Here is a 13,708-nt window from a genome sequence, read left to right on the forward strand (position 1 = left end):
ATGCGAACGGGCTTACCTCACTCCTCTCTCCGCCTTCTATCGTCATCACTTTCTTCTCGGTGGGTGGAGGGGGCATACTCTCTCGCGGCGTCGTGCGCAGGCGGGCAGGTGCCGTTTATCCACCGTCTCTTGTCATGTCGGACGCCGCACCTGGTCCAGCGCCCGCGCCGGTCACGGCTGCTGTTGATGCGCCCCCATTGCCGGCCCCAACGAAGGTGAAGCCGCCGCGCAAGAAGCCACCGAGGGCGGAAGAAGCCAATCCCCGGCTGCTCGCTCCGGCAAACGGCGTCGCCGCACAGCAGCAGAAGCAGCGGGACAAGGAGTTTGCCACGCACAAGGCGCACATTCTGACCAATCTGCAGACGAACGCGTGTGACCTGAGCCCCAAGGGGAGCTTAGATGCGAAGTGTCTCCCTGTGATGGGTGTCCTCAACACGCACAAGGACTACGTCACCACGAGCAGCTGCAGCGGACGCATTGCTCTCTTCCACAGCATCAAGCACAGCGAGGCTTGTGGGGCCGACGACGGGACGGCAACGCCGAAGCCGCGCATGAAGCGTGGCGAAAACGCGGCGCTTGGCTGGGTGTTCGTGAAGCACGGCATGCTGCGCCCGATGGAGATGGCGCAGGTAGTGGGTTTCCTCTGCGGGGCACCCACCACGCCGGAGGACGTAGCGCTGGATTCGGCGCAGATGGAGAAGCACGCGGCTCACATGGCCTCTGTGAGCTGCAGCGCCCACTGCCACAGCGCCGCCCCTGGTTCCTTGCTTGCTGAGATGTATGATGGCGAGGTGGAGGGAGCGCTGGTGGGGGCGAGAGTGAGCGGAGACGAGGTTGCGGCACTGCCCGTTCCTACGCGCGGTACCGTGTCGCTCAAGATGGAGCCGTTTGTGATGCACGTTCAGTGCCGCACAATGGAGGCGGCAAAACTACTGCTCTCGGCGGTTGTTAGTGACAGCGGGTTCCGCAACAGCGGCGTTGTCCCGCCGGGCAAAAAGATTATGTGCGGCATCCGCAGTGCTGCTGGACTGGGACTGGAGGTGCCTGTCGTCGTTGACGGCGTCAACCACGTGGCGTCTCAGCGGGCATACGTTTGGGCGCTGCTGGGACTCGCGAATGAAAAGATGGAGGCGAACGAGAAGAAGATAAAGCTGCTGGAAAGGTCCGTGGCGGCGCGCGTCTTGCCGGCGTGATGGCCATGCTCAGCCCCTAACTCGCGCAACGAAAGCTAACAACGTGTGGACGTATCTGAGAGCGTAGCTCAGTGTTCTAGTGAACGCGCGGGCGCACAAGCACCTGCCGTGAGCAGGCCATTCCATTTCTACCTCCCGCCCCGCTCAGACACGCACCAAAAAGGAGGCAGGAAAGAGGCAGGGCACAAGCGGTGCGCGGCTCTCCGGCAGCAGCGGGGGGGGGGGGCGACAGCTGTCCCGCTGCGACTGCCGAAGCAACCCCGATCATCCCTCCCTGTCCCTTTTTGTCCCCTCCCGTGCACCCCGGGCGATCACGTACGCCGCCTTGGGAACAATCCCGCTACGAACGTCCCGCGGTGTGTGTGTGTCTTTCCCTCTCCTTCTCTCTGTGTGCCTCCACCACCACTACTGCCATCTCTCCCCCTTCTCTGTCTTCTTGTGGACGTACCGTGCGCAAGTGGCGACATCAATCAGTGACGATCGCCGTTTTACTGCGCCTACGCGAGAAAAGTTTCTCAGCCCCCCCCCCTCCCCCTACATCACGCGTCATCGGTCCGCGTCACAGGTCTGCCTTCATCATCTTGCTGTATTCGTCTTTACTTGACAGTCGCGCTCTCTTCTTAAACCACTCGCTCCTCGGCTGTGCAACACAACTGCTCCGCAGACCAGAAAATGAGCGCGAACACCAGTGTGTCGGAGAGCTCTCTCACTGAGGAGCAGATTGTGCAGCAGTACAATCGCATGCGTCAGGAGCAGAGCGCCATCATGTCCCGCATCGCCGAGCTGGAGAATGAGTCCCACGAGCACGACCTCGTCGCGACCGAACTGCGCCCGCTCAACAAGGACCGCTGCTGTCATCGCCTTGTCGGTGGCGCGCTAGTGGAGCTCACGGTGGGCGAGGTGCTGCCGGACATTGAGGAGAACTTAGCCGCCATCCGCGAAGCGCTCGTGCAGCTAAACAAGGGCCTCATGGAGAAGGAGAAACAGATGGACGAGTTCATGACCAAGCACAAGCTGAACCGCCCCGGCGCGAACCAGGCCGTGACGGCCAATCAGAGCAACGAGGGCAACCGCGGCGTTCTGGCGTGATGCGGTGCAGCAGTCGTGGACTGCGGAGTCTGCGCGTGACTATCTGTGTGCGTGGCGTATATGTTATGTGTGTCTAAGTCAGTAACGGCGTTTCCCTCCGCGGCCCACCCCCCCCCTCTCTCCCTCCCTCCCTCCCTGTCTGCGAGTCTTACCACACGCGGATATGTGTCTATGAGGGGTGTTCGTGCGCGTGTGTGTTTGGCGTAGATCTACCTTCTTACCCGAGAGAGACATCCGAAAAAACAAAAGAGAAAGGAAGCGAGCGCCGCGCTGAAAGCCTCCACACCCCCTCCCTCCATCCACTCTCTTCCGCCTCGCCGTTTGGGCGGCACGTAGGTGGGAGACCCCGAACACCAGGATGGTGTGCAGTCGAATTCATGTTTCACGTATGACATGCCCTTTCTTGACAACCCCTCGCAGTCCTCAATGGTGTCCCTTTGCCAAGCCTCTCCATCCGCAACTCCCGCTCCCCCCTCCGTGCTCATGGACACTCACCGTAAAGAAGAAGCGAACAACAGGCAATCTCCTGCACGAGCGCGGGCCAAATGTTTCCGCAAGGGCTGATCGATCAATGGCTGAGCAAATCACGTGAGGGGCGCCGCAGCGTGCGAGAGGACCGGAAAGCAACGCCAGCCATCCTGGACAACATCGCCCGCCTCGAGGAGTACTGCCGCAGCCACCCCTACGACGTCTTCTGTGCGAGCACGTTGCAACATCCACCCTTTGCCCTCCACGCACTGGAGAGCGAAGCGGCAGAGCAGCAGCGGCTCGCACAGCCGCCGCCGGTGTTCGCAGCGACCGTCCCCTCGCCCTCTGCTCACACGACGGCCTCCAATGAGGTGAGGGGCGGCGTCTGTGGGCGGTACGCAGACGGAGACGAATCTCGCGCGTCGGTGACGGCTGCTCGTCAACATCTGCACAACGTCGCTGCGCGACTCGCCGCGTATCTGCAGTCTAGCGGCGCGGTGAGGAGTTCGGCAAGCCGGCATGAGGAAGAGTCGCAGTGCACCGTTGTGGCAGACTTCTTTGTGCACTTGCTGTCGGAGGCGGCGGTGGCCGCCGTGTACCGGCAGGGTATCGCCGCGCAGGTGGAGGCCGAGGAGCGGGCGGCCTTTCAGCACCGTCAGTCACAGCGACGGTTGCAACTGCGCGTTGACAGTAAGCACGACGGTACTCTTCAGCGTCTGGAGTTGTCAGACAGTAAGGGGGCAGACACCGAGGCCGTCCATGAAGTCGAGGGTCTAACAGTGGTGCGGCCCATTGCTGACTACCGGCGCCTGAGTCAGGGGCTCGCTTCGCTGTGGAGTTTGCTGGCACAAACGCAGCGACGTGGTGGACTGGCGGTCGGCGGACCATCGAAAGAACGCAGCCGCGACAGCACCGCCGATACTGACTCGGTGAACGACAACGACAACCTGTGGACGCGCGTGCGTGTGGACTGCCTGCGCCACTGGCTTGGCGACCGCGCCCTTCCGCCCCCGCCGCCTCTTCCGGGTACCGCAGCGTTGGGGGAGACTCAAAGAAAGACAGAGGCATCGTCGCCAGCGATGCCGGGCGGCGCGTGGTGGAGTCGGCCGCTCTACATCTCCGAGCGCGATGTAGAGTTTGCCCTGCGCAAGGTGCTCGCGGACGTCACAGCATCCGCAGCCTCCTAAGGTGTCTGCTGGGACCTATCCAAACACGAACACTCGAATAAAAACTCTCTAGTTCAGGCCCAACGTAGCCGCAAGAGCAGCAACTGCGATTGCCTGCCGCATCTGCCTCCTCATGCGCGCGAGCACTGGAGGCGGCGTCATGTCTACTCCTGTCAGTCCCGTCTCACGCCTCTCCACCGTTTCGTCTGGCACAGCTGCCCTCGCTAAGAGCACACTGCACATATTTTTTCTTGTAGGTTGGACAGGACACCGCGGACAGCGCCACTGCACACCGTCTACGAAGCGTCCATCCATGTCAAGCAAGCTCATCAATGCTGTCTGCACCATGGCAACGCGCGAGTGCGTTGCCGAACTTGCGCTGTTCCACCGAGCGCTCCGCATGCTTCATCCCACCCTACCCCTCTACCTCGGCTGCAGCAGCGAGATCCGCGACGCCGCAGAAGCGGCCACCGACGCCACTTCTCAGCTGCGTTCTCTGCACGACGACGCGCATGTGCGGTGGGTGCTGTGTCTCGACCAGTACGGCCCGGTCATCTCACGCGCGGAAATGGAGCGCCGACGCGGTGTGTGGTACCCCGCACGGCACACTGACTTCATGATGGAAAAGGCCAATCTGATGGAGCTGGCGTTGATGACGGCAGAGGCGAGCACGCCAACTGTGGCGTTCCTCGACTGCGATATTACTCTGCTTCGCGAACTTCCCTGCGTACCGGCAGCCGCAGCTGTTGCCCTGTCGCCGCACTGGATTCGCGAATCCGACGAGGCCGTCTTCGGTGCCTTCAACGGCGGCTACGTTGTCGCCAGCACGCCGGAGGTGCTGTGGGAGTGGCGACGAGCTACGCAGACGTCACGGTACTTTGATCAGGCTTCACTGGAGCAGGTGGCGGCTGTCTTTGAGCGGCGCGCGCAGCTGCACCGACTGCCACCGCAGCACAACTACGGGTTCTGGCGCCTCCTCCAGTCGCGCTGCGGAAGTGTCGCTGAAGAGGCGAGGCGCTTTTCCATCGCCCCTGCGCCGTCCCCGGGCAGCGAGCAGCAACCAGCGGCGATGGCTGTCCACTACGATGGGGCACCGCTTTGCTCGGTGCACACGCACTTTTTGATGCCCGACCCCCCGCGGGACGTTCGCCTGTTCAACGCCGTGCTGGAACGCTGGCTGGGGCGCTGCGCCGCCACAAACCCCGTCTGCGCCGCGGCCCTCGCGCACTTTTGAGGGGGCAGGCGGCTTCGCCCCGCCGGGCCTGGGGGGGCGCCCAAGGAGGCCCCAGGCGAGCCGGCGCCACAAAAAAAACGCAGCAGCTGGAAACGCCGGGCAAAAAGGGGGCGCCGCCAGGGCCCCCAACGGCCACACGCGGAACGCCCCAGCGACGAGGCCACCACAACCACCCAGCCGCAAACCCCACACCGGCGGCGCCCCGCAAAAAACGCCAGCCGCCCCCTATGAAGCGCGCCCACGAACCCTTACAGAACCCAGGCCAGACCCCACCCCCCACCCCTGGCCAGCCCAGCCAGCGCCGCGCGCCCCAGCCCTAAGCCCAAACCAAACCCGCCGAACGCCGCCGCAAAGCCACGCCGGCCGGCACGCGGCGCACCACCCAGGGCCCCCAACGGCGGGCGGGGAAAGGCACGCCAACACCACGCGGATAGAAAAGACGCGCCCCCCGGCGAAACATTCCCGGAGGACCCCACCGCCCGCGCCGGCGGCGGAAAATCACGCCCACTTCCCCAAACCCTTTGCGCTGGACAGACCCCCAAAAGAAGCGGCAGGGATATGATCCACCCGGCCCCCCCCTCGCCGGTATCGGCACCGACCGCCGCCACCACGCCAGGCGCCTGCCCACACCAGGGCTAAGCTGGCGAGCATAGCAAAAGAGAACCAAAGAAGGAACCGACGCCGAAACGCAACACACCAAGGACCCGACAAGCCACGGCGCACCGCCAAACGCCCCCGGGCACAAGGGCACCCGATACGCACCACGGCCCCAAAAAACACAGGAAAAAATTGTAGCGACACATCGTGGCTTTCAAGACGGCCATATCGGCGGCAGCCGCCAAAATCCCACCAGCGCAGCATCAGCCAGACACCACGCAGAACACAGAGCAAGCGAAAAGAGAGAAGCAACAGGGAAAACAAGCGCCGACAACACAAGCACCAACCGCGCCCGTGGAGGCGATTAGCGGCGAAGGGGCGCGGCATGGCCACCGCAGCACCCACCACCACCAGCGCGCATTTCCTTTCCGCGAGACCCCGCCAACCCTTTCCCCCAAACCATGCCCCCCCCCCCAACCAGAACACGCACCCCAAAAGCCACACAGCCAATTTTACCTACGTTGAACCAACCATCTCGACCAAAGGGGGCCCTTGCAGCGAAAAATGGAATTCAAACCTGCCCAAAACCAAAGTGCTACATAATCCGAAAAGCCAAACGGGTGAAGCAGCTTTCGCTTCATCCGGGATAAGGAAAGAACAGGGGGGCCGCCGCCCCCCCCCGGAACGCCCCAGTAGAAAACCCAGCAGCCAGCCCAGAAGAGGCCACGAAACCGCAACGGCCACGCACGCCGGCAGGACGCCCCCCCGGCGCCGCCCCGCAACCCCCCCACACACGCACCGCTTGTTTTTGCCACACCCCGCCTTGGGTAACAAAATCTTTTCCACACAGAGCCTCGCCGCGGCCAGCAGGGCGCCCGGAAGCCAAAACCAGACATCCCCCCACCCATGAAAACTCCCCGCCGCACCCGGTCTTTTTCCGGACACGCGTTTCCCATAACAGCAAAAGGCGGCAATCCGCGGCAAGCGAAGCCAAAAAGGACCCCGGCCTTTGCAGCCGAAGTGGGCTCCTAGCCACCCCGACCCCCAAGCCACCCAGCACAACAAGACCCGGCCCCCGTCAAGGAATCACGCGTTAACAATTTTTTTGCGCATTAGGAAATCGTTCGTAAACCGCGGCCTGCTCGTTATTTTTTGCTTCTGCCCCGCCATGCTTTTGGACACCCCGCCGACCACACGAATGGCGCCCCCCCCCACACACACACACAACAATAATGCCGCCCGCGCCAGCAAAGAACGAATACGAAACGAAGACACAACAAGCGAACGGCCATTGGCCCGTCAGGCGCCTCTTCCACACTTGCGGTTTGCTTTTGGTACGGTCGCCATGGCAGAAATGGGCCCCCCGGCCGGGCCCGCAAGGCGGCGGAGGCCGCGGCCTCGAAAAGCAACCAGCCTCTGTAGCGAACGCCGCCGGTGTTAAACCGCGCCTTTTTTCCGCCTGAAGCGTCGCCGCCACGTATCTTCTATGGGTCACAAAAGCCGATAATTGCGTCAAAAGATACGCAAGGGCGCCATTTGGGGTGCCCCCCGTGCGCAGCTGGTTGGGTTTTTCTCTTGTTACGGGGGCCGCCCCCAAGGCCCCTACGCCACCCGCCGAACGTTTTTCAAAAAAGGGGCCCCGCCACCACAGGAAACACAGGGGGGGATGCGGCAGTAAACAAAAGGCCTGGCGCCTGCCAAATCTATGGCAAAACGGGTCGCGAGCCGGGGGGGGGACTGCGCCGGGCCGGCTTTTTGCGACAACCCCCGTCCTTTTAACCGCATATCCAGAAGCAAGCCACTGCTTGTGATTTTTAAAACGCCTTCAAAAACTTTTTCGTTGAAAAGATGTGGTATAAACTCCCCGCCCTCTTTGTTCAGGGCGGTGGCCGCCAATGCGCGTTCAGCAGTTTTGAAAGGTTTTCCGCCTTGGGCAGGTCCTAAAAACCGGTCCTTTCGTTCCGAATTTGGCGGCGGGGGGTGGGGAAGACATGCCCGTCGCAGGGGCGCCACCCCCGCGTGGCACAACAGGTGGTTTTTAAAAAGTCCCAGGAGGCAGAAAAGAATCCAGAAAAAAAGATGCCAGTCAACAAATGTTTGGGGAAATGAAATCCCCGCACCCCCCCCCACAACCGCCGGAAATACCCCAAGGCACCCTTTTCCCAATTGCTTTTCTCTAGCCTGGAAAGTGCCCCGCTCGCCGTGCCGCTTCCAGCGCCGAAAAGCCCAGGCAATAAGTTTCGGTGAGACAAAACTGTGGTGGCGTGGGCTTCGGGTGTTTAGCGCGCCGCTGCGAAACAACGGCCCGGTGGCGGACTTGAAAAAAAAATTGTTTACGGGCCGGGTTTTGGTCTTTGCCGCACACCGTTTTTCTCGCCATAATGTCGCGTTTATGTCCGTGACGTTCCTGCTTGTAAGGCACAACGGGGTACAGTTTGACCGTTTAAAAGCGAAATAAGCCGTGGACCAAAGCCGGCGCCCTTCTTCCCCATTTTTTTTTAACGGCATAAATGTGTTTGTGTAATTTATAGAAAACTCACATCTCGTGGAAACGGCTTTGTGCAGGCGAAGGGCATCATAATTCTTTTTGCCTTGCACATCGCGTGTTCTTTTTCGTGTTTGTTGCCGGGGGCCGCCTTTGCGCGGCGCCAGCGATTCTCCTTGCTTTGGCGCTTTTGGGTGGTTTCCGCAGTGGCCGGCGTGTTCTTTTGTATTCCCTTTCAGGACAAAACGCTTGCGTTTTGTTCCGACGCCGCGGTTCCTCGTTTTTTTGCCTGCTTGTCTAATGTTGGCTTGTCCAGGTTTGGGCGTTTTGATCTCTTCCCGTGTTTTCTTTTCGGCGTTTCTGTGGGGGACCGCGCGTATTTTTTCTTGTTTTGTCATTGGGGCCGCCTTGGTCAGAGCTGGTGGTCCTCTTTCCTTCCAGCCCCGATGTCAATTTGCCAAAGGCATGCGCCGCCTTTGGGTCATCCTGTCGCGCGCATGTTCTTGCACACGCGGGCGTCACCCTTCATCCCGTTATCGCCATTTCGTGCTTTTTTCTTTGAAAAATTTCCGTCTTCTGTCGAGTTGTTTTGCTGTCTCTCATATGTTTTTTGGGCTTTGTCTTTGTGGTTTGTGTGTGTCTGTTGTGGTCGCAGTTTTCTCTAGTTGCTTTGGTTTTTACCATGCGCGTTCTCTTTGCATTCCCTGCGTGTCTGGTTTTCGGTACGCTGCGCCCTTCCCGGGGAACCCTTTTCGTTTTCCTCTGGCCAGTTTGATGTTTATAATTCTGGCGAACTCTGGGTTAGGGGAAGGCGCGCGGACACATTTGCCATAGGCATGCGTCAGTCCACAAGACCCCAAGTACAACGGTGGAACCCGGGGGGCCATCAGGGGCCGGGATCGGCATCCTCTCTGGCAAGAGGCCGGTTTCTATGCTGGTGGCTGTGGCCGCGGGCCCCTTTTTTCCGCCCGCGCCACTGCTAAGGTGTGTTTCTTGGTGTTTTTTTCATTAGCTGCCCCCCCCCCCACCACCCCCTCGTCCTTTTTCCTTCCCATTGCATTTGATTGGCTTTTCAAAAGCGATACTGTATTGAGAGAAAAGGGTGGGTTATCTCGTACCAGGGGTTTTGCGCAGCAGTTTTTAGATCAACAAAGACGTTTTGCGTACCGCTATTTAAGCGGAAATTTTTCTCCGTTTGGATTTTTTGGCTGCTTTGTGGCTTTTTCAAGCTCGGATCGGGGCGTTTGACGCCAAGAAGGCAGCTAAACTTAGCGTGGTGGCTGGTAACCTGGCTTTGTGTTGGCGCAAACTGGGCTTGGGAATTGGAAAGGGCCAGGCTGATTCAAACCGTTTGTGCCCTTATCGTGGTTTTCGGACTCTTTCAGGAAGCGCAAACTAGGGTCTTAAATAGGATGTTTCTGTTCTTTCGTATGAAGAACTGGTTTCGGATGATTTTTGGCAAACTGCAACACTTTGGCCGTTTTGGCTGCGAGGAATCTCGGTGGGTAAAGCGGGTGGGGGGTGGGAATCAAAGGGTTTCTTTTCGTCAATAAATCTACGGTGGGCTGTGATAAAGCGTGTTTTGTTCCGTTTTGTTCGTTACGGTGACGGTCGTGGTTTTTCCGCTTTCTTGCTTGTTCTGTTGGCCTCGTGCGCTGCGGTGGGTCGGTGGGGTGGCGGTTCTGCCGCTTTGCGGGGCAGGGCTTCGTTTTCTTTGGTTGCCGATAGCTGGGGGCGGCCCCCGTGAAGCGGGTGTTTTCTCGGAGCTGCTTCGGTCTTTCTGGGTGTTTCGAGGGCCAGAGGAGTCGGTTTGTATGTATTGGCCTCGGGTTTGGTGGGGCATCTTTCGCGGCAACGTGCTTGTCTTGCGCGGGCTTTCGGGGGTTTCTGTTTAGGACAATCTTCAGTAAGAAGGGGAAAAGTTCTTGCTGGTCAGGTTCTCGGGGAAGCCTTCATTGCAAAAAGTGCCGCGCGTCGTTGGCTGGGGGCGCCGTGGTGTCTTTTGGTGCGTGTCCGCTTTACGCCAACGCTGGGCTGAAAGCCTGCGTGCCCCCGTTTCTGGCGAGGCGTGCGTGAAAAAGGGTGGGCGCGAGCACGAGGGTCCATGAAATTTGCGGCCGGTCAAACCATGCCTTCATCGCTGGATTGGCGAAAGCGGGCTATGCGGCACCCCCGAAAAAAGGAGTACGGCACTCAGGGTTCCCGAGTCATCACTGACCTCAGTACTAACCGAGCCTGTGAGTGCTTAACTTCACAAATCGGACGGGATATGGTGTTTTCACTCAAGTGTGGTCGTACTCGATGGGTTGCGAAGGACAGACAGTTGGGACCATTCACAGCTTTGACTCCTCGTTGGCGTTTTGAAATTTGTAGCAGCACCGTAGCGCAGTGGAAGCGCGATGGGCTCATAACCCATAGGTCGTTGGATCGAAACCAATCGGTGCTATACTTTTTGCGCTCCTTGTATACTCTGTGGCTCTCTGAAGAGCTGGATATTACCCTGAGGCAAGATGGTCGAGTGGTCTAAGACGTCACGTTCAGGTCGTGATCTCCCCTGGAGGCGTGGGTTCAAACCCCACTCTTGTCACACTTTTTCCTCCCACCTGAACCTGGTAGGGGCGGGAAGAGGCCCATTTGGGCGGGCGGGGAGGAAAAGGGCGGGTGGGTGGGGGTGGCGTTGAGGGTGTGGTCGTGGCGTGGGCGGGGGGTTCCCTTCCGTTCGGGCGCGGGTGCTCGCCCACGGGGGTTTTACAGACGCGTATTGGCTGACGAAAGCGGCGTGTCGCTGGTTGGCCCCTGAACGGGCGTTGTGGCGTGGTTGGTTGCATTTTTTCAACCCGATGCTTCCAAAGGCATCCGATACACACATGCACGCATGCAAGCGTTCGCAGGGCAAAGGGGCGACGCGATTTCCCACGATACCGTCATAAACGCCGGCTTGCCCGCACTCTAGAGAGACCAACACGAAGAAAAAGGGACGGGGATGGGGGGGGGGGGTCGTCTGCCTTCCGCTTCTTCCTGTTCACGCTGCACTGCTCCTTTCCGACGCCACACATTGGCTTGCAGTGAACACAGACAGGACCATGTTTTCTCCCCCTGCACACACACTTGTTCTTCCACACCGTATGGCAACAACGGCACCACGACTATCACTGCACACACACACACACAGGCACAGGGAGGCAGGCATCTATGTACATGCATAACCCAGCAAAACTTCATATGCGTTCTTCTCGCCCGTGCTGACGCGACAGAGGCACCACTACAAACTCACAGTTGAGGCGACCCCCCAAAAGAAAATGGGGTCGCAACCCGCTTTGGCGCTTGCCAGGCTCCGCTCCTGCTCTCCCGCCTCCGCTTGCCAGGTCATTGCATGTGCGTTGCCATACCTCCTACTTCTTGATCACGCTGAGATCAAGTGGTGCAACGTAGGGTTGCGAGGCGTCGCAGTCCTCCATGCTGTCTGGCAAGCTGGCTTCCTCCATGTCGTCTTGGGGCTCAGTAGTGCGGGGCTTGGACTTCGACACATTGCGCGCGTGCTGCGGCACGACGTCGCTGCACCCGGCCGTCTGCTTCAACGAGAGCTCGCACGACGCATTGCGGCTACCCCCGCTCATCTGCAGCGGGTTGTAGTAGGCGCTGTACGTGCTGTTCCCCGGCGGCGCCATCATAGGGGGGTGCGATCCCCGGTCGGCACGCCTCGTCTCCACGCGGCCCCTCTCGTGCGAGTTCCGTAGCGTGCTGCGCGCCGGGGTGCCGTTAGTGCTCTTCGCCGCCTGCCTGGACGCGGGGGCCGCGTGTGGCCCAGTTTTGGTTGTGGCCGCCGCCGCATGGACGCCGAAGCGGTTGGCTGCCCCCTGCGGCGTGGACGCAGAGGCTGGTGCGGGGATGTGTTTCACCAGCTTGCTCCCAAGCGCTGCCGTCGTTGCCGCAGTGAATGTTCTCGAAGCAATCTTCATCATCGGCGCACGCTTGGCGACCGTGACGCATTGCCGGCGCCGGAACGACTTGTAGCGGTTCATGAGGGGGCCCAAACGTCGGTACTCCTCCAGTTCACGGTGGATGCGCGCCTTCAGCTCTTCGATGGTAAAGTTCTGCGGCGTGTCATGAGCGTCGAGGCCCTCTTCAAAATTAGGCACAATGCCGCCTTCCTTCTGGATCTGAACGATCCGCCGCCCACGCACGGAGACCAACACTTTGTCCTTGAAGCCCGGCGGTAGACGGTTGCTGCCCACCGACGCCCGGTTCGCATGCGGGCGGGCGTGGAGGCTACTGCGGTTCGAGCCGTTCTGCGACGGGTAACGGTGGTTGCTTTCCCCCGACAAGCGCTGGTACAATTTTTCTGAATTTCTCTGAAAGTGGCTTGCCGAGTGCTGGGATGTGCTCTGCGGGTAAAGGGACGCGTTTGCGGCGGCACTGGTGCCAGTGCCGCGCAGGGGGAGGCCGACATGCGTGTCAGACGGCAGCTGGTAGGAGCCGCAGTTGGCGTCTACGTGCCGCGCGGTCGGGATCGAGACGGTGTCTGCGTCCGCAGGCTCTCCGTCCGGGGTCACCGCGGCCCCCTCGCTGTACGCCTTCTTCCCATCGGCCGCGCCATCACCGTACAGCAGCTGCTGGCCGCGGTTGAGGAGTTTTTCGATGCGGTCGAGCGACTCCTTGATGTCGTCGACCAACTCCCCATTGCTGTTGCTGCTGCTACTGACGAGGTCGTTGGCTGGCGAAGCGGCGGTCTTGCCGGGCGTCACGGGAGAAAAAGAGTACATTGGAAGGGCTGCCGAAAGGGAAAAGGGAGACACGAGAAAGAGCTACAGTACAGTTACACACACACACACACACACACACACACACACACACACACACACAGACAGACAGACAGAGAGAGAGAATGAAGGACACACAAGGCGAAGGAGGCAGGCACGCAAAGAAATGATGACGTATCAAACAATGGTAGGACGACCTCGGAAGACTCCAAAACACACACACGTGCAGGAAAAAGGAGTTAGAGAATAGGGAGGTGTACAGCTACTGAAAAAGAGTTCTTCTCTTTCCTCTCTCTCTATAACGTATGTACAGGGAGGGTTGGTGGATGGGAGAGAGGGGGGGGGGCACGAAGGAGGAAGGAGAACCACAAGGGATAAAAGCAACGCACCCCCTCCGGGTAGGTGCGTGGTATGACACACGCGGGCTGGACTTGGTATGAAGGCCGCACACGTATCGTCTTCGTTTCCCCTGTTATCTTCTTAACGCTCAGGACAAATACTTGGGCGCCTCGGCTGCGTGTGTGCGTGTGCGCGTCTGTACACGTCCGCGTGCGCGCTTGGGTGTGTGGTGATCGAGAGATGATGAAGACGACGCAACAAAGAGGAGCGTGCACCAGCACTCAAGCGCGCGGGGTCGACGTACCGAGAGCCACAAGACGTTCACAGACAACCCCAAAACAGCCGCAGTACGAGCTTGCAAGCCTGATCCTTATCTC

The 13,708-nt window shown here is 60.0% G+C and overlaps 5 protein-coding genes and 3 non-coding genes across 8 annotated transcripts; 6 read left to right on the forward strand and 2 right to left on the reverse strand.

Moving 5' to 3' along the window:
- Positions 1-134: 134 nt before the first annotated feature.
- Positions 135-1,193, forward strand: LMJF_09_0660 (conserved hypothetical protein; the record flags this gene model as incomplete). The annotated part of the gene is made up of 1 exon (XM_001681188.1): positions 135-1,193. One exon carries the CDS (start codon positions 135-137, stop codon positions 1,191-1,193), a length of 1,059 nt encoding a protein of 352 aa, XP_001681240.1.
- Positions 1,194-1,865: 672 nt separating this feature from the next.
- Positions 1,866-2,282, forward strand: LMJF_09_0670 (putative prefoldin subunit 2; the record flags this gene model as incomplete). The annotated part of the gene is made up of 1 exon (XM_001681189.1): positions 1,866-2,282. The coding sequence occupies one exon, from the start codon at positions 1,866-1,868 to the stop codon at positions 2,280-2,282; it is 417 nt and encodes a 138-aa protein (XP_001681241.1).
- A 545-nt stretch (positions 2,283-2,827) lies between these two features.
- Positions 2,828-3,937, forward strand: LMJF_09_0680 (conserved hypothetical protein; the record flags this gene model as incomplete). The annotated part of the gene is made up of 1 exon (XM_001681190.1): positions 2,828-3,937. One exon carries the CDS (start codon positions 2,828-2,830, stop codon positions 3,935-3,937), a length of 1,110 nt encoding a protein of 369 aa, XP_001681242.1.
- Positions 3,938-4,229: 292 nt separating this feature from the next.
- Positions 4,230-5,150, forward strand: LMJF_09_0690 (conserved hypothetical protein; the record flags this gene model as incomplete). Its single annotated transcript, XM_001681191.1, has 1 exon — positions 4,230-5,150. One exon carries the CDS (start codon positions 4,230-4,232, stop codon positions 5,148-5,150), a length of 921 nt encoding a protein of 306 aa, XP_001681243.1.
- A 5,263-nt stretch (positions 5,151-10,413) lies between these two features.
- LMJF_09_5SrRNA_03 lies at positions 10,414-10,533 on the reverse strand. The gene has a single exon (XR_002460093.1). It is a non-coding gene; the product is annotated as a 5S(M5) ribosomal RNA (ribosomal RNA).
- A 73-nt stretch (positions 10,534-10,606) lies between these two features.
- LMJF_09_TRNAMET_01 lies at positions 10,607-10,678 on the forward strand. Its single transcript has one exon. It is a non-coding gene; the product is annotated as a tRNA-Met (tRNA).
- A 58-nt stretch (positions 10,679-10,736) lies between these two features.
- LMJF_09_TRNALEU_01 lies at positions 10,737-10,819 on the forward strand. The gene has a single exon. It is a non-coding gene; the product is annotated as a tRNA-Leu (tRNA).
- Positions 10,820-11,624: 805 nt separating this feature from the next.
- On the reverse strand, positions 11,625-12,995 carry LMJF_09_0700 (conserved hypothetical protein; the record flags this gene model as incomplete). Its single annotated transcript, XM_001681192.1, has 1 exon — positions 11,625-12,995. The coding sequence occupies one exon, from the start codon at positions 12,993-12,995 to the stop codon at positions 11,625-11,627; it is 1,371 nt and encodes a 456-aa protein (XP_001681244.1).
- Positions 12,996-13,708: the final 713 nt, after the last annotated feature.

The sequence above is a fragment of the Leishmania major genome, chromosome 9 (assembly GCF_000002725.2).
Source record: "Leishmania major strain Friedlin complete genome, chromosome 9".
In the NCBI taxonomy this organism is placed as follows: Eukaryota; Euglenozoa; class Kinetoplastea; order Trypanosomatida; family Trypanosomatidae; genus Leishmania; species Leishmania major.